This window comes from Nerophis ophidion, linkage group LG02, assembly GCF_033978795.1.
Source record: "Nerophis ophidion isolate RoL-2023_Sa linkage group LG02, RoL_Noph_v1.0, whole genome shotgun sequence".
NCBI lineage: Eukaryota > Metazoa > Chordata > Actinopteri > Syngnathiformes > Syngnathidae > Nerophis > Nerophis ophidion.
In genome coordinates this window covers 43,487,161-43,507,567 of record NC_084612.1, presented here as the reverse complement: position 1 = coordinate 43,507,567, position 20,407 = coordinate 43,487,161, and the positions used below count along the sequence as shown (strand labels likewise).

The 20,407-nt window shown below is 39.0% G+C and overlaps 1 protein-coding gene across 1 annotated transcript in view; it reads right to left on the bottom strand.

Annotated features, from left to right (window-relative positions):
* The window catches only part of LOC133541135 (cell migration-inducing and hyaluronan-binding protein-like), a 352,912-nt gene that overhangs the window by 161,645 nt on the left and 170,860 nt on the right, over nt 1-20,407 (bottom strand). Inside the window, exon 3 of the mRNA XM_061884247.1 lies at nt 1,108-1,267. Coding sequence (XP_061740231.1) covers nt 1,108-1,177 — 70 coding nt within the window. The 5' untranslated portion in view covers nt 1,178-1,267. The remainder of the gene's footprint in view (nt 1-1,107; nt 1,268-20,407) is intronic.

Here is a 20,407-nt window from a genome sequence, read left to right as displayed (position 1 = left end):
GCTTCTGCCATCCTATTCAATGCCGTTGTGTCCTTGGGCAAGCCACTTTACCCACCTGCTCCCAGTGCCACCTACACTGGTTTAAAAAAAATAATAATAAATGTAACTTAAATATCGGGTTTCACTATGTAAAGCGCTTTGAGTCACTAGAGAAAAAGCGCTAGATAAATATAATTCACTTCACATTTATGTTGACTAGTGAAAGATGAAATACATGATAAAACACGAGTGCAACACCTGTAATCAGTAATGCTTATAAGTACTTACATGTATGTACTTTTACTTCCCTTAACCTTAAAGGACATTCAGAACACCACTTGCTCAACATGAATGCGCAAAACCAAGGGTTAAAGGCTAAAACAAGAGGTAAGGTCGAAAATTGGGATTCAGGAATATGTTTCCGTCGTTTGAATTAGAGTTCCCATGTCTGTGCCACTACTTCCTTGTGTCCATGTTGAATGTTTATTCTTAGGCTTCCATACACTAAAAGTGAATTACGGACCGCATCTTTAAATTGGGGTTTTGCCTTTCAATCCTCCAGCCAAATTTGGGGACCGATTGTGGACTGCCAGTCAAAACTGCTGCAGAAACCTCCAAAATACTCAACATGAGACACTTACAAATCTGCACACATAAGTGTTGTGCTCATGAGGATTCATGTATGCTTAGACACAGATAATGCGGTTAATGATCTTGTGTACTCTCAGGCAAATATTCCTCTTGTCAATCTTCCAGAACGTAGCTGGAGGTACGACTTATAAAATGCAACAAAAAGCTGTTTTAAATATTCTGGGCTTTAAACTCGGCAGCATATTGAGCACTGTAGATGGTATTTAAGGGTGCAATCCATCATAATTGTTGACAGCTGCTGTATGTTTAGTTATTGAAGCAGATGCTGCAGGCCATAGTTTTGAGTACATTGTAGACGTCTGTCAAAAATTGCATAAGTTGATGAGAAAATAAAAGCAAGGAGAGTAAAAATGAGTCTGGAATACAAAGACTTTTTCCTAAAATGTTTTTGAGTATTTGACATTATTCTTATCATTCTTAGCTCATGTATTTGAATCTAATAAGAATAGATCAGCAAAAATATTTTCTATAACTCACATGGTTGGATTGTGGGCAACAGCAGTGCTGCCAGAAGCACAAAACATGTCTTCATCTTTTGGCTTCCCATGGACCAACCTCACACCAGAGGCCTTTTGAGGTTGCTTAGACCTCCCAAGGGCTTGCAGAGGGAGTTTTGTAGCAGCAAGTTAAGATGAATCTGAAACAGAAAACATAAAAAGGACAATGTATTGACACATAACAAACACCTTAACAATAAAAGCCAGGAGTTCTTAAAGGGGAACATTATCACCAGACCTATGTAAGCGTCAATATATAACTTGATGCTGCAGAAAAAAGACCATATATTTTTTTAACCGATTTCCGAACTCTAAATGGGTGAATTTTGGCGAATTAAACGCCTTTTTGTTTATCGCTCTTTTTGCGATGACGTCAGAACGTGACGTCTCCGAGGTAATACAGCCGCCATTTTCATTTTCAACACATTACAAACACCGGGTCTCAGCTCTGTTGTTTTCGACTATTTTTTGGAACTTTGGACAAATCATGCCTCCTCGGTGTGTTGTCTGAGGGTGTAACAACACTAACAGGGAGGGATTCAAGTTGCACTACTGGCCCGAAGATGCGAAAGTGTCTGCTGCCAGACCCCCATTGAATGTGCCAGTGTCTCCACATTTTACCGGCGATGACAGACATGGCACAGAGATGTATGGATAACCTGCAGATGCATTTGCAACGATAAATTCAACGAAATCACAAAGGTGAGTTTTGTTGATGTTGACTTATATGCTAATCAGACATATTTGGTTGCGGCGTGACTGCCAGCTAATCGATGCTAACATGCTATTTATCGGCGGTGCTAAAGCAGACATGGCACAGAGATGTATGGATAACCTGCAGATGCATTTGCAACTATAAAGTCAACCAATTCACAAAGGTGAGTTTTGTTGATGTTGACTGCCAGCTAATCGATGCTAACATGCTACGCTAATTGATGCTAACATGCTATTTACCGGCGGTGCTAAAGCAGACATGGTACAGAGATGTATGGATAACCTGCAGATGCATTTGCAACTATATTTAGTTTCTTCCCACCCACATTTAATGCGATAAAAACCTTTACCAATCGAAGGATTTAAGTTGCTCCAGTGTCACAAGATGCGAAAGTCCTGATCGTTTGGTCCGCACATTTTACCGGCGATGCTTACGCAGCTATTCGGCCATGCTATGGCTATGAATAGCGTCAATAGCTATTCACTCAATAGCTTCAGTTTCTTCTTCAATACTTTCATACTCCAACCATCTGTTTCAATACATGCGTAATCTGTTGAATTGCTTAAACTGCTGAAATCAGAGTCTGAATCCGAGCTAATGTCGCTATATCTTGCTGTGGTATTCGCCGTTGTTTGTTTACAATGGCAGCACTGTATGACGTCACAGGGAAATGGATAGTAGCATCGCAAATAGCAAAAATCAAGCCCTTTAAAGCTTTTTTTAGGGATATTCGGGGACCGGTAAAATTTTGAAAAAACTTCAAAAAATACAACAAGCCACAGGGAACTGATTTTTATTGTTTTTAACCCTTTTGAAATTGTGATAATGTTCCCCTTTAACCTTTTTGACCTAGGGGCCCAACTTTTCCACTACAGAGGTGCCCGCTTAAATATCAACACTGAATTGGTAAACTTAGTCTAGATTTTAATCAAAATCACTAATCATATCTAACATACTTACAGTTTACAACCTTGTCAAATTATATGAAACCATGTGTTAATCATAAAAATAAACAAATATTGTTATTCATTCAACTCATTAACCTTGGGCTAAATTCAGGTTTATTAGATTAGAATAGATTAGGATTGATAAATAACTAATAAAAAACAGATGTACATATAACTGTGTTGTGCTAAAAATAACTAATTTAATAATGAATATCTTTAAACCGCCAAAACAAATTTACCGTATTTTTCGGAGTATAAGTCGCTCCGGAGTATAACTCGCACCTGCCGAAAATGCATAACAAAAAGGAAAAAAAAACATATAAGTCGCACTGGAGTATAAATTGCATTTTTTGGGGACATTTATTTGATAAAACTCAACACCAAGAATAGAAATTTGAAAGACAATTTAAAATAGATGAAGAATAGTGAACAACAGGCTGAATAGGTGTACATTATATGAGGCATAAATAACCAACTGAGAAGGTGCCTGGTATGTTAACGTAACATATTATGGTAAGAGTCATTCAAATAACTATAACATATAAAACAAGCTATAAGTTTACCAAACAATCTGTCATTCCTAATCGCTAAATCCCATGAAATCTTATACGTCTAGTCTCTTACGTGAATAAGCTAAATAATATTATTTGATATTTTACGGTAATGTGTTAATAATTTCACACAAAAGTCGCTCCCTAGTATAAGTCGCACCCCCAGCCAAACTATGAAAAAAACTGTGACTTAGTCCGAAAAATATGGTAAGTGTAAATAGAAATGCAGCTCCACCACTTTAGTCATATTTTTTGCGCTCAAGAAACTTGTTTACTACTTTAGTTCCAGACATCTTCCATTTGTTTTTGATTTTCATTACTGCCACAAGTCGTGGAAAAGTGTATTACAACTCAGTGCTACTGCAACCCATATAGAACACAGCTGATAAACAGATATTTTTGCCGGCCCTCTGAAAGGCGCTCATGGCCCAACAGTGGGCCCCTGAGATTAAGAGACACTGATCTAAGCCATGCCCATACTCACACAGATATTGGAAATGCACATTTCCCCAATCCGTGTTAAAAAATGTCTGCCTATTACTGCTGTCAAAAGATTGCATTTTTTTGTCATTCATTCCAGAGTTATCATACATTGTTTTGATTGACTGGCTTCCACCCAGATTGTGTCCAAACACAAGCTTGCAAAAAAACCTACAGCTGATTGATGTGATGAACATTATACTCAAATAAAGTACCAATGATTGTCACACACACACTAGGTGTGGTGGAATTATCCTCTGCATTTGACCCATCACCGTTGATCACCCCATTGACGTGAGCAGTGAGCAGCAGCTGTGCCTGCGCCCGGGAATCATTTTTGGTGATTAAAAGCCCCAATTCCAGCCCTTGATGCTGAGTGCCAAGCAGGGAGTTTATGGGTCTCATTTTTATAGTCTTTGGTATGACTCGGCCGGGGTTTGAACTCACGACCTACCGATCTCAGGGCAGACACTCTAACCACTAGGCCACTGAGCAGGTGCCTCTGTTCATCAATATACTATAGAGCCAGGGTCACTAACGCGGTGCCCACGGGCACCAGGTAGCCCGTAAGGACCAGATGAGTTGCCCGCTGGCCTGTTCTAAAAATAGCTCAAATAGCAGCACTTACCAGTGAGCTGCCTCTATTTTTTAAATTGTATTTATTCACCAGCAAGCTGGTCTCTCTTTGCTCGACATTTCTAATTCTAAGATGGACAAAACTCAAATAGTATTTGAAAATCCAAGAACATATTTTAAAGACTTGGTCTTCACTTGTTTAAATAAATTCATTTTTTTTTTACTTTGCTTTTTATAACTTTCAGAAAGACAATTTTAGAGAAAAAATACAACCTTAAAAATGATTTTAGGATTTTTAAACACGTATACCCTTCCTTCCTCTCCTTTCCTGACAATTTAAATCAATGTTCAAGTAATTTCTTTTTTCTTATTCTAAAAAATATTAAATACATTTTAATTTAATTCTTCATTTTAGCTTCTGTTTTTTCGACGAAGAATATTTGTGAAATATTTCTTCCAACTTATAATGATTAAATTAAACAATATATATTCTGGCAAATGTAGAAAATCTGTAGAATCAAATATAATTCTTATTTCAAAGTCTTTTGAATTTCTTTTAAAATGTTTGTTCTGGAAAATCTAGAGGAAATAATGATTTGTCTTTGTTGGAAATATAGCCAACGAGGTATTTGTCATTTGTCAGTATTTTACTTGGTAAAATGTTTAATCCACATGCTGTGCATGTTATCATTTTTACGTTTGTAACGTACTTTATTTATTACAGTTTTCACGGTGAATTTGAAGGGAAAGTAAGCCTTCAAATAAATCAGTTCAAGAAAGCCATTGTGTCTGTGTTATTTGGAGGGAGTTACACTTTCTAACCTCACTAATGCCTCGCATCGTCTATTTTAGATATATAACAACAGGCAGGTGGCGGGTGGGTGTGGCTTCGATAAAATGTTGGTTGATGACGACTTTAGTGATGCGGTTGCGGGTGATATAATTGCCTGTCCGCGCATCTCTACTGGATAGAATAAATACCAAGATGGGTATTGGTATCAGATTGATATTGCCGTGATGGAATCGATACATTTCTTGAATGGCGAGTTGTCCAGGATGTACACTGCCTTCTGCTCGAGTGCAGCTGGGATAGGCTCTAGCCCCCCCCGCAACCCACAGAGGGACAAGCACTAGATAATGCACGGATGTTATTAAATTTTTTTCAGAGATTACGCCACAGCAGCGTCCCTTTCTCTGCTCATTAAGACACGCTTTACCCCTACCCTCCCTGATCTACTGACATTATTTTTCACAAACATTTGCTTATAACAGTTATTAGTTGTATTTTAAGGTATATATTTTAGTTACATTGTTGCTTTTTTGCTATCATGCAACTTGCCAAACAAAGCTTTTTACTAGAATGTAATGCGGGGAACTCCTTTTTTATATACTATTACATCATTTTAGATTGTGGAATTTAGTTTTAAAACATTTTGTCTCCATGAAATAGTGTTCCTGTGTTCTCATTATAATAATCAACTCCTAGAAGCAAATTCACAAAGTTATTCAATGATCATGATATTTCAAGTCAAAAGTATCGGTATCAGTATCGGACATACTAATCCTGTATTTACTTGCAATCAGATCGATACCCAGAGAAGCAGCACTTTTTAAAAAACGTCACCCCAGCTGACGTTTTCCAAAAATTGTTGGATGAAAACCTAAGTTTGCGTGTGGATATAAGGCCAAAACACATACAAATGTTTGTTGTATTCAAATATCCGTATTGCAGTGGCAGTAGCTTTAGACTTTCACATTAGCAGTACCTCATCATGGATAAAAGCTGTAATTATAAGCGTCCCTGTTTTGTCCTTTAAAGCTAAACCACTTGCCAACATGTGACCTAACACCAAGCTTGCATATGAAATAGCATTCCATTACAGGCTTTAGAAATAAACACTCATTCAGCTCGCTAATTGATGGTCATGAGCAATTAAGTGGTGGCCCATAATGCCGAGCTGCTCTGTGGTGGTAGCAGATTCTTTGTGATTACAGCTACGGGGGAAAGAAAACTACTTTGAGTGTTTAGAAAAGCGCGATATAAATCTAAGTTATTATTATTATTATTATTATTATTATTATTATTACTTGTTTGCTGTCTTCACACGAAGACTAACCTAAGCTCAAGGGGCTGTGGTATAAAATGTTATACCTGCAAAAATACACCCAAATAATGTCACACTCTAATCAATCTTTTATTAGATTTAATGATCTTATTGTCATAGCATGCATGCATCCCAATGGACTATTTTGGTCAGTTTTCTTCCAGGACTCCTCTTGTGGGTCTGTTTCTGTTTGCAACATAACATGTTTGCTTTTAAAGCTTATGACAAAATACCCACTCTTTAAGGCGCTTTTAGTTGTGAGTATAGTTGGGGACGGTGTGGCCAAGTTGGGAGAGTGGCCGTGCCAGCAATCTGAGGGTTACTGGTTCAATCCCCACCTTCTACCATCCTAGTCACGTCCATTATGTCCTTAAGCAAGACACTTTACCCTTGCTCCTGACGGGGCCTGGTTAGCGCCTTGCATGGCAGCTCCTGCCATGTGTGTGAATGTGTGTGTGAATGGGTGAATGTGGAAATGGTGTCAAAGTGCTTTGAGTACTTTAAAAAAAAAAAAGTAGAAAAGCGCGATACAAGTACAACCCATTTCGTTCCCGACTTTTTTCAGAGCTCTTTCCATTTACCCTGGTTTTTACTTTGCCATAGCCTGTAGTACTTTTGTACTATCACGACTTCCGTGTCTGGGGTCGGAGTCCAAAGACCTTCACACATACATCTGGAAAACTTAGGAAGAGAAACAGGCACAAATAAACTATTTGTTTCCTATGTTTAGCTGTCTGTTGAACTGTTTAACCCATTGTGGTGCTATGTTTGTGAAATCAATTATTGTTTGTTGGTGAAGACTTTATGAGCCAAATGGAGCGTAAATTTTTCTCATTTATTAAACAAATATTAAAAGAACCCATGCATCGCAACAGAAAATAGGCCTACTCCCGTACACTGAAGTAATGTCCGATCACCTAATAACATTTTAAGTTCTGACTCATTGTCAACCAGCTACTAATAACAAATGCATTAGCAGCCACAACATTAATGCTGTCACAACTACGACTGTTGCTGGCCTACTGCATTCAGTAATGGCACTGTTCCCAAATTATGTGGGCTCTATCGATAACCTCCCTGCTGGCCTCCCAATCGATTGGATGTTTACAAGAAGTTGGGACCCGGGGTGGACCACTCCTTATGCAACAGTCGGTGATGTGTCTGCGCCCCGACTTGTCTACGTGCAAGAGGATTTCCTGCTGGCCCCACTACGGACTGGACTCTTACACTATCAACCCACTCGGCATCCATTGCACTGGTCACCCGGGGAGGGGAAGGGTGAGGATCTGTTGTGCCTTCCAAGGTTTCTTGTAGTTCCCATTGGATTGATTTTTTTCTTGCCCTGATGTGGGATCTGAGCCGAGGATGTCTTTGTGGCTTGTGCAGCCCTTTGTGACATTTGTGATTGAGGGATTTGTTTGATTGATTCTGAGTTTGTTAGCAGCAGCTGATCTCTTTTATCAGTGTACCTATGAGCTACAGTGTTAGCAAGGTGGATAATAATACACGTTAGATATGTTAAAGTTTTTAAAACAGGGGTAGCACATATTAATAAACATTTCTGAAATTGTGCCAGTTTTAGTTATAGAGATTGTAGTCTCTGGGCAGTTTGTGATCAGGTACTCTAAACAGTCTTTTCACATCTCATCTAATATGGATGCCAGAGTCTTAAATATTGGACGATCCCAATACTGATCCGATACAATAAAAGTAGGAATAATGCATACCTTTATCATTTTGTAGTGTGGAATTTTAGAAAAGTTTTGACCAAGTGTAGTTACCCAATCAGAACAATGGTAGATAAGAAAAACACTGACCAAGTTGTTTTTAACCTTCTGGAATGGACTTAAGTGGAGTGGTAAATGTTTTTTAGTGACACCCAGTGACCACAATTTAATGAGTAAGTTTAACCATGCAGACACTTTCATTACTGGGTACTTTGTTGTACGCTGCTGCTTTAGAAACTTTAATCAGTGGGTAATATGCAACTATAATCACTTGATACTATATATTGACAATTGTGGTGTTTTGGACTGCAATTGTGTTCAATTACACTTTTTACATATGTGTAGTTTATGCACTATTGTGTACTTAGCTGGTGTGTAGATACTAGCTCCTACCAGCCTACCATGTTTACCTTTTGTAAGTGACTTAACTATAATGCAAGAAAAGACCAACCATGTGTGCTTATTGGAGGATTTAGATTTTAACTGGCTTTTATATTGGATATTTTTAAATGCAAACCGATATAATCCCATACTACTGACAAATATTTGATATCAATAACGGATCAGGACACCCCTAGTGTTCAGTATTGTATATGCAAACAATAACTGTAGTGTTACAACTGGAAAAAATCTCTCCCAGGTACTCTCCTTGACATATTTGAAACATGTTTTGAAGCAGAACATTGCCTAAAAAAGCTGCAGTATCTGAGAAAGGCTTGTTTTTTGCAAAAATTTCATTTTGTAAGCGTAATTTTTATGACTATGACTTCACTAGTAAGTGGTTGTGTATAAATCCCTAGTTATTTTATCATGTTTATAATGTGTTATTTGTGAAATACAAACCCCGTTTCCATATGAGTTGGGAAATTGTGTTAGATGTAAATATAAACGGAATACAATGATTTGTAAATAATTTTCAACCCATAGATGTTCAAACTGCTAAAACATTTTTTTTGTGCAAATAATCATTAACTTAAGAATTTGATGCCAGCAACACATGACAAAGAAGTTGGGAAAAGTGGCAATAAATACTGATAAAGTTGAGGAATGCTCATCAAACACTTATTTGGAACATCCTATAGGTGCGCAAGCTAATTGGGAACAGGTGGGTGCCATGATTGTGTATAAAAGCAGCTTCCATGAAATGCTAAGTAATTCACAAACAAGGATGGGGTGAGGGTCACCACTTTGCAAGCAAACTGTCGAGCAGTTTTAGAACAACATTTCTCAACAAGCTATTGCAAGGAATTTAGGGATTGTACCATCTACGGTCCGTAAACTCATCAAAAGGTTCAGCGAATCTGGAGAAATCACTGCCCGTAAGCGATGATATTACGGACCTTTGATCCCTCCCTGCATTAAAAACCGACATCAGTGTGTAAAAGATATCACCACATGAGCTCAGAAACACTTCATAAAACCACTGTCAGTAACTACAGTTGGTCGCTACATCTGTAAGTGCAAGTTAAAACTCTACTATGCAAAGCAAAACCCATTTATCAAAAACACCCAGAAACGCCGCCAGCTTCTCTGGGCCCGAGATCATCTAAGATGGACTGATGCAAAGTGGAAAAGTGTTCTGTGGTCTGACGAGTCCACATTTCTAATTATATTTTCAAACTGTGGACGTGGTGTACTCAGGAACAAAGAGGAAAATAACCATCCGTATTGTTATAGGTGCAAAGTTCAAAAGCCAGCATCTGTGATGGTATGGGGGTGCATTAGTGCCCAAGGCATGGGTAACTTACACATCTGTGAAGGCAAAATTAATGCTGAATGGTCCATAAAGGTTTTGGAGCAACATATGTTGTCATCCAAGCAACGTTATCATGGATGCCCCTGCTTATTTCAGCAAGACAATGCCAAGCCATGTGTTACAACAGCGTTGCTTCGTAGTAAAAGAGTCCGGGTACTTTCATGGCCCACCTGCAGTCCAGACCTGTCTCCCATCGAAAATGTGTGGCGCATTATGAAGCGTAAAATACGACAGCGGAGACCCGAGACTGTTGAACGACTGAAGCACTACATAAAACAAGAATAGGAACAAATTCCACTTTCAAAGCTTCAACAATTAGTTTCCTTAGTTCCCAAACGTTTACTGAGTGTTGTTAAAAGAAAAGGTGATGTAACACAGTGGTGAACATGCCCTTTCCCAACTACTTTGGCACATGTTGCAGCCATGAAATTCTAAGTTAATTATTATTTGCAAAAAAAAAATAAAGTTTATGCATTTGAACATCAAATATCTTGTCTTTGTAGTGCATTCAACTGAATATGGGTTGAAAAGGATTCGCAAATCATTGTATTCCGTTTATATTTACATCTAACACAATTTCCCAACTCATATGGAAACGGGGTTTCTACAAGTGGGAGAGGTTTTGAACAGTTTGAGTTCAACAGAACCTCCTGGTACAATATGCACACTGTTTGTACTCCACCACACGTCTGTATAGTGGAGAATAAACATTTCGACATGGCAGCATGGCATGTTCGACATTCGCACCAGCGCTTTATGGACTTTAAAACCAGAGCAAGGCAAGCTACATGTCCAACAGCTGCCCACCTCAACCCCGACCACCACTACTCTGCTGCAACCGCAGGCTAACCTGTGCAAGCCGACTATTCCATCCATCATCCTGGCCTATGTTTGCATCCTGGACAACACAATCTCAGAAACATGGCTCAATGGCCACACCACAGACTCGGCCATTGAGCTACAGAACAACAGACCAGGTACGTATGAGGTGTGTTCAGACGTATAGTTACACTATCAACAATGTACATTCTCAGACAGTCAATTATACTATAATGTGTTTATGAGCGAGTTTAAAGGTGATTTTAGGAGTTTTGAGCTGGCTGTTTACTATCAAACCACTATGGTAAAGCAAGCTTGTATGTACAGTACTTCATGCATCCTTGGGACGGTATAGCTCGGTTGGTAGAGAGGCCGTGCCAGCAACTTGAGGGTTCCAGGTTCGATCCCCGCTTCCGCCATCATAGTCACTGCCGTTGTGTCCGTGGGCAAGACACTTACCCACCTGCTCCCAGTGCCACCCACACTGGTTTAAATGTAACTTGGATATTGGGTTTCACTATGTAAAGCGCTTTGAGTGACTAGAAAAAAGCGCTATATAAATATAATTCACTTAACTTGATATTCATATGCACACGTTCAGGTAATTCCCTAAGTTGCCAAGCAGCTAGCGGTGACACTACTTCTGCTCTGCTGACCAAAGTTATATCTTACCAGGTAGTGAAACAGGATGACTGACAGTAACGGATTTTGCTATTTCAAGGCAAAGAATAAGGTAACACAAGATGTTTCTCTTAGTCATGCATGAGTGTTTCACTTAAGTACCAACTGCCTTTGTTGACAAGCATATTTTATGAGTAGATAATGTTTCAAAATGCAGATGGACTGAGTCAACTGTCCAAGTCTACATGGTCATTACTTTCTGGGACGGACTAAATCATGTGGCAATAAATTGCAAGAATGCGCCTCAAGAAAATATCAGGTGATGATAAAAAAAAAAAAACATCAAGACCAGGGAAAGCTAATTGTTAACAGAAGGCATTTTGTTTGTGTTAATTCAGATCAGCTTATGTTTGACTCAGAGATCAGGATGCCACTGCCATGTATAGTCCCATGAGATGCATTATCTCAAATCAGTGCAACTCATGAACAATTGGGCATGGGACGCAGGCTCAGGAGTGGTCACGATGTAGATGGCTGCCTCTAGTAAGGGTGTATAGCAGGGGTAGGGACCCTATGGCTCTAGAGCCAGATGTAGCACTTTTGATGAATGCATCTGGCTCTCAGATAAATCTTAGCTGACACTGCTTAACACGATAAATAATTAATAATTCCGCTAGTAATCACACTGTTAAAAATAACGTTCAAATTATAAAACATTCTCATGCATTTTTATCCAACCATCCGTTTTCTATCTTTCTATCGCACCTGTTCAAGATGTCGCATTAATGGTAAGAAGTATTATATTTATTATTGGTTAACTTTAGAATAACAATGTTATTAAAAAGAATGAGAGACTTATTATACTCTAAAAATGTTGGTCTTAAAAATGCACGCATTTAGTTGTATTCAGTGTTAAAAAATATTATATGGCTCTCACGGAAATACATTTTGAAATATTTGGCTTTCATGGCTCTCACTGCCAAAAAGGTTCCCAACCCCTGGCGTATAGTGTGAAAGTGCGGAAACGTTCTATGCATTTATGACGATTAACAATATCGATTTATCCAGGAAGTTTCCACTTAGTTATTCATGATTGAACTTAAGTAATTAATGAACTTTTGTACACACTTGCACAAAGATAAACAACATCTTATAGTGTGTTTTTAAAATCAACATCAGTATCTTTCGGGCAAATATTGCTTAATCTCATATTCTCCAGGAAAGACAAGATTTTTCTTTGAAAACAAATTCAAAATTCAGATTAAAAGTTAAAATTCACACATTAGTGGTGCCACTGGTTGTTCACTCAGTGTCGTCACGCAAACACATTCCCCCCTCTTCAAAAAGAGTTCCAAAGGGCGTTTCCTCATTTATATCTTCTACAGGCCATCGAGAAGAACAAATGTTAGTTCACTTAATTATTTTTCTGTATATTTCATCACATTTTAACCAGTTAACATCTCCACAAGGTCCTGCTAAACTATATTTGTAGATTTTTTTCTAAATCATGTTTTAACAACTCAATCACTGGAATGTGCTTAATGTAATTTTCTGATTTTATGCTAAAAACTCATTGCTGTTTCTGGAATAAGGTCATCTATGGCTTAGAAACGTTATATAGTATAGCCTGGGATGAAACAAACATTTGCTGTGATTAGCCTATAGTTAATAATGTGTATGATCAGACTTTAAGTTGAAAAAAGACATACATTTATCTTGTATTGTTATTCCCATGACAAAATGCACAAAAGAGCGAGATATTTATTGATTAGGATTTTATGGGAATTACGTGATTCTGATGGAACAAGCGTAAATAAAACAATCTTTTAAAAAAAAGTTTTTGTTCAGGTTTTTGAAAAGTTCTGCATGGAGATATTGTCAGTTTTTCACTCAATAATTCTGTTCCAAAAGTATATATTGCTGTGATGCATTTTCAGACTCCATCCATCCATTTATTTTCTACCGCTTGTCCCTTTTGGAATCACGGGGGGTGCTGGAGCCTATCAGAGCTGCATTTGGGCAGAAGGCGGAGTACACCCTGGACAAGTCGCCACCTCATGGCAGAGCCAACACAGATAGACAGACACCATTCACACTCTCATTCACACACTAGGGCCAGTTTAGTGTTGCCAATCAACCTATCCCCAGGTGCATGTCTTTGGAGGTGGGAGGAAGCCGGAGTACCCGGAGAGAACCCACGTGCCAAATTATGCCGTACTTACACACACACTTTCTGCTTCTTCTTTGGTGGTGTTTGTCACGCATTCACGGGGAGGACATGCAAACTCCACACAGAAAGATCCCGAGCGCAGGATCGAACCCAAGACTACTCAGGACCTTCGTATTGTGAGGCACACACACAAACCACTGCGCCACCGTGCTGCCAGTATTTCCAGACTTTGAGGCAAAAATACTCAGTGTGTATCAATGCACTAAATTAGTCAGATTTCTTAAATAGTTTGGCTCTAAATAACCATGGAAACACCTTGATTGAATCATGTTCAGTTTTTGAAAAGTGTGACTAACACACCTGGGTTGTGTGATTGGAAAACAGATCTCTAGAGGGGTTCTGTGCGGCCGGAGAGGACCCTTCCTATCGCGCATGCGCCAGTCTTAACGTGTGGGTAACAACCCAGAAGTAGATACCATTAAATACAAACGTAGCAATAATTTTAATGAAGAGGACATATATCACATATTAAAAGAACAGAACATTTTGAAGTCCATCGACGGAAGAAAAAAGAAAACAGATTTATCTAAGAAGGTAGCTAAAGAAATGTAAAATGTCAGCTTAGTTCGAACTCCCAAACAAAATACAAATGAGATTAAAGAGAATGAAATAGGCATATTAAAGGTGAATAATAAAGCATACACAAACCTCTTCATGCTTCATTTGTGCAAGCCAACCGATTAACTTTCCGCACAAGAGGCAACATTTTCCAGAACAATAGCAACCTTTATCTGGATATCAGTCACGGGACTGTCTTTTCCTTTGGATTTAAAACTCGCTCCATCAATCCACAGAGACTTTTGAATTAACTTTGAGACCTTTTTTCTTAATGACTTTCGTCCATAAATTCAGACGAAAAAAACTCTTCTGCCGCCTTTCCTTGCATTCGACCCGATACATTCTTGGAAGTAGCGTCATGTCCGTAGAATAATCGAACATCATTTCTTGATGCTGTCTGCTATTTAACATCGGCATAGCAATTAGGGGACGTAATATTTGTATATATGTGCCAATATTACAGCGCATATTAGTTAAAACAAGTTGAAAGCATCCGCAAATCTTAGGTTGACGTCATAGTTCAAACGGAAAAGGAATACAGTTATCTGTGCTAAAATGAAATAAATAAATATTGTGCTGCATACTGTGGTAAAATATGTCCTACGGTTGAAACAAGGACATTGTTAATTATCTTTCATAAGTAAAGTTGTTTTATTCTTATATTAAATAAAATATGCTTTAATAGCATGCTTTTATATTGACAATAAAGTAAAGTGCATGAAAAAAAGGTTAAGAAACCAGCAAGTTATGATTTATTTTCATTATACAATATGTTAGGTGTAGAAGTGCGTGGACCCCAAGGATGCAGAGACGTAGATGGTAGCAAACAAAGTTCGTCTTTATTTGGACGTAAGGTTGCCAAATATATATATATAACAAAAGGCGATGGTGGAGCACAAAACACACCATGAACGAACTGAAATAGTTGCTACCAAAAAACTAACCAAAAGCGCGGGACACAGCCAGGAAAATACTATATGGAAAAAGTAAACCAAAAGTGCTAAGTATAAACATAAAACGCTAGACAAGGCTAGGGAAAAAAACACTTCTAGAAAAAAGTAACAACAACAAACTAAAAGAGCTAGACAAGGCTAGAGATACAATAAAACCTGGCGAGGAGCACGAGTCAAACCAAGGTTTGCCACTGAGCCGAAGGAGCGTACGCATGCGAGCAATACGGTGGTGAGACACAAAGTTCCGGCGCTCGCATGGCATCAGCACCCAGGTTAAAAAGACTCCATTAATCAATTTCAGGTGTTTGCTCCTGCTTTGCACCAGCTGCACTCCATACTGTGGATCAGGGACAGAGTAAATATGGTGTGCCAAAGAGTACAGAAAATAAGCAACGGAAAAACAACTCACCACACAATACATTGTATCGCATTGCCCTTAATGGGAAATTCGCCCCTCCTAAGACAGCTGCCAAGTAGGCATGTCACTTAGCATGGTTGCTACAGCACACTGATGCATCAACTCATCTTTGATTTTACATATCAATGGTTTCACGCTCGGTGCGCCAAATGAAATAAATAGCCAACAAATATAACAAAGAAGAATGACACACACCACCAAAGAAGAAGAAGAAAGTATGTCTGCAAGTATGGCATAATTTGGCACGTGGGTTCCCTCCAGGTACTCCAGCTTCCTCCCACCTCCAAAGACATGCACCTGGGGATAGGTTGATTGGCAACACTAAATGGTCCCTAGTGTGTGAATGTGAGTGTGAATGTTGTCTCTCTATCTGTGTTGGCCCTGCGATGAGGTGGCGACTTGTCCAGGGTGTACCCCACTTTCCGCCCAAATGCAGCTGAGATAGGCTCCAGCACCCCGAAAGTTTAAAAAAACAACAAAATGTGCGATATTTGCGATGCAAGTATTTTGTGCAAAGGAGTGTGCAATATGATCAATACCTCTGCATTTGTAGTCATAACCAGGTAAATAAAACAATAACAATTATTGTTATGTTGTATTATGTCAACACTGAGTCAACAAACATTATACTGTTAATCTGGACTAGGTTTTACAAGTTGTTATTTTTTGTTTGTTTGACCATCTAGGTCAAACACTCTTAACACATAAACTTGGGATACAAATAACGTTATTTTACGAGTTTTGTTGGGATAGCTGCATCTCTCAGCAAATTTTCGGCTTTAGGTTGTGAGCAAAAATCTGAGTTATGAACCTCCCCAGCACTAGTTGGCATAGATCAGTGGTTCTCAAATGGGGGTACGTGTACCCCTGGGGGTACTTGAAGGTATGCCAAGGGGTACGTGAGATTTTTTTTAAATATTCTAAAAATAGTAGCAATTCAAAAATCCTTTATAAATATATATATTGAATAATACTTCAACAAAATATGAATGTAAGTTCATAAACTGTGAAAAGAAAAGCAACAATGTAGTATTCAGTGTTGACAGCGAGATTTTTTGTGGGCATCTTCCATAAATATTGATGTTATAGATTTCTTTTTTTGTTAAGAAATGTTTAGAATTAAGTTCATGAATCCAGATGGATCTCTATTACAATCCCCAAAGAGGGCACTTTATGTTGATGATTACTTCTATGTGTAGAAATCTTTATTTATAATTGAATCACTTGTTTATTTTTCAAAAAGTTTTTGTTATTTTTATTTTTTTTTTTCCAAAGAGTTCAAGAAAGACCATTACAAATGAACAATATTTTGCACTGTTATACAATTTAATAAATCAGAAACGGATGACATGGTGCTGTATTTTACTTTTTTATCTCTTTTTTTCAACCAAAAATGATTTGCTCTGATTAAGGGGTACTTGATTAAAAAGAACCACTGTACTAAAGGATAGAATGTCGAATTCAATGTTTTCTGGCATAGATGATGTCAACCAATCAATCAATTATAGCTTATGGCAAGATATCGACATATATTTGTTTTTCCAACAAGTAGAAGGAAGAAAGTGAGTGTGAAGAACAGTGCTAAGAAGAAGTAGATGATATTCATTTATATAAAGAAACAAATTATCAACAATTTGAAAGACCGTGGAGCTGAACTGGTGAAGCAGTTAGAGCGTAGCACTGCGAGTCTGCACCGTACTGAAGCAGAATGAGTTGGGAACGCCAGTTTAGGACGTTGGAATGATATATAAATGGCCATGAGAATATGGAGAAGTTGCTGATGGTGTGTTTGACTGAAAAAGTATCTCCAAGAAGACACTGTACAGGTCCAAGCTCCAAAGTAAATCCTGTACATTATTATTACTTATCACGTTACGAGCGGCATCACATAACCAATTAAACTAGTATCCCGAGGTATCCGCTGTATTTAAAAAGTAAAAAATGAATAATGTTTTCAAATATTAAAACGTAAAACATTTGTGAAAGTCTACTCCTCTGGAAAGAAACTTAATAATACCTATATTCAAGTTGTAATGTTTGATATTTATATGCAGGTTGAAAAAAGCATTGTAAGATATTCATAGCAAAGTTCATACAAAAAATATTGACCCTGCTTTTTAAAAACTCGGAATAATTGGAAACTGAAATCGAAACGAGCATTTGGAATCTGAATCATCCAAATTCCAACTATGCCCAATCCTGACTGACACCTATTTCAGATCACACACACAAAAAAAAAATCACACTTCTAGTTTGGACCAAACTTCAACTATTAAAGTCAGCATTAAATTGTTTGAAAAGCATTTCCCTGTTGCCAAGAACAACCTATTAAAGTGCACTAAGTGTGCCTGTGCAGTTTCCTCAAAGTGCGAGTCCACAGGATTCTGTGCCCTTGTGGCACAACATTTTTTGTCATTGACTGAACAAAGCATTAATGATACACTTTTAAAATAACAATTAATCCCTTTAAAGACACCATTAAGACCATGAATAGCACATAATAATATACATGAGTTCCGTGTCAAGGGCGGGGCTATGACTAGCAGCGCTGGTCAGAAGCTGACTAAACACGGGGATGTAGAAAAGCTGCTGACTCCACATTCATTTGTGCTTTTTACTGGACCCAGTTTTGTCTGGATAAATGTTTTGATGTCTGGTTAGGAAAACAGAACCACTGCTGCCTCAGCTGGAGATTCTGATAAGTGTTTGAATTGCATGTGTATACTTTCATGCCTGATCTCCCGGTCGACCCAGTTGACCTCTCCTCCATGACTACTGATAATAGTATTCCTGATTGTATCATCAGGAATACTATTGTCTGAGATGTTTAACCCAAGCTCGATTGAAAGCAAATTATTTGTATTCAATGTTTCTGAAATTGGATTCCAGCTCTATATTCTCAGCAGGTTCCTTGAGGGTGCATGGGAGTTTGTCCAACCAGTCTACATGTGCTTTGTGGATTTGGAGAAGGCATTCGACTGTGTCCCTCGGGAAGTCCTGTGGGGAGTGCTCAGAGAGTATGGGGTGTCGGATTGTCTGATTGTGGCAGTCCGCTCCCTGCACGATCAGTGTCGGAGCCTGGTCCGCATTGCCGGCAGTAAGTCGGACACATTTCCAGTGAGGGTTGGACTCCACCAAGACTGTGCTTTGTCACCGATTCTGTTCATAACTTTTATGGACAGAATTTCTAGGCGCAGTCAGGGCATTGAGGGGATCTGGTTTGGTGGCTGCAGGATTAGGTCTCGGCTTTTTGCAGATGATGTGGTCCTGATGGCTTCATCTGGCCAGGATCTTCAGCTCTCACTGGATCAGTTCGCAGCCGAGTGTGTAGCGACTGGGATGATAATCAGCACCTCCAAGTCCGAGTCCATGGTTCTCGCCCGGAAAAGGGTGGAGTGCCATCTCCGGGTTGGGGAGGAAACCCTGCCCCAAGTGGAGGAGTTCTAGTACCTCAGAGTCTTGATCACGATTGAGGGAAGAGTGGATTGTGAAATCGACAGGCGGATCGGTGCGGCGTCTTCAGTATTAAGGACGCTGTATCGATCCGTAGTGCAGAAGAAGGAGCTGAGCCGGAAGGCAAAGCTCTCAATTTACAGGTCGATCTACGTTCCCATCCTCACCTATGGTCATGAGCTTTGGGTTATGACCGAAAGGACAAGATCACGAGTACAAGCTGCCAAAATGAGTTTCCTCCGCCGAGTGGACTGGGCTCTCCCTTAGAGATAGGGTGAGAAGCTCTGCCATACGGGAGGAGCTCAAAGTAAAGCCGCTGTTCCTCCACATCGAGAGGAGCCAGATGAGGTGGTTCGGGCATCTGGTCAGGATGCCACCCGAACGCCTCCCTAGGGAGGTGTTTAGGGCACGTCCGACCGGTAGGATGCCAAGGGGAAGACTCAGGACACGTTGGGAAGACTATGTCTCCCGGCTGGCCTGGGAACGCCTCGGGATTCCCCGGGAAGAGCTAGACGAAGTGGCTGGGGAGAGGAAAGTCTGGGCTTCCCTGCTTAGGCTGCTGCCCCCGCAACCCGACCTCGGATAAGCGGAAGAAGATGGATGGATGGATGGATGTTTCTGAAATTAGATTATGTCAGTCGTGACTGAGTGTAAAAACAATATAAATGGAAAATATCACACAAGCGTATTTATCTCTCAGCATATCTTAAAATCAAATAGTATAGTCTTTGGAGAGAAAAAATGTGTGATGTCCATTTATCATGATTTCTATGTGAATGTGCACATGGCGTATTTTCTCCCATGTGGGTTACTGAAAAAAGCAGCGCAATTGCTCGGATTCTGGCCGTGCAGCATTCTCCCACTCGACTTATGTCTGTCGTTGCAAAGCAAATAATTTGCCACTTGCCAAGATTTTACATTTTATCTCTAAATTATCCCTAGTTTTAGGAGCTTTATACTTATTTTTAGTCATTGATATTTTGTCTATTCCAGTTTAAAATGTCAAAATTGAGAAAATAGCTTTTCAAATAATGTAAGATATGTTGTTTTTCTCAAATCTTGTTTAAATATGCTGCAACATCCTAAGGGTGTCTAATTTAAGAATTGCAAGGTTAATAATGCTTATTTTAACAACAAAATGTGTCTCTTTCTTAAACACCCTCCTAATTTCTAGATGTACACATCTTAATTTAAGTTGTCTTCTCAAGTAAAATGAAGTAACTGCATGGACAGATAATTTCACAATTTTTTTAACCCCAAAATATCAAGTCTTTTTTAAATCCAATATTTTGTCAGCTCTTTTTTGCAGCGTAAACACTTTCATTCAAGATGCGTGCTTTGGGTGGAGCAACCCTCAAATGTGGGCCTTGT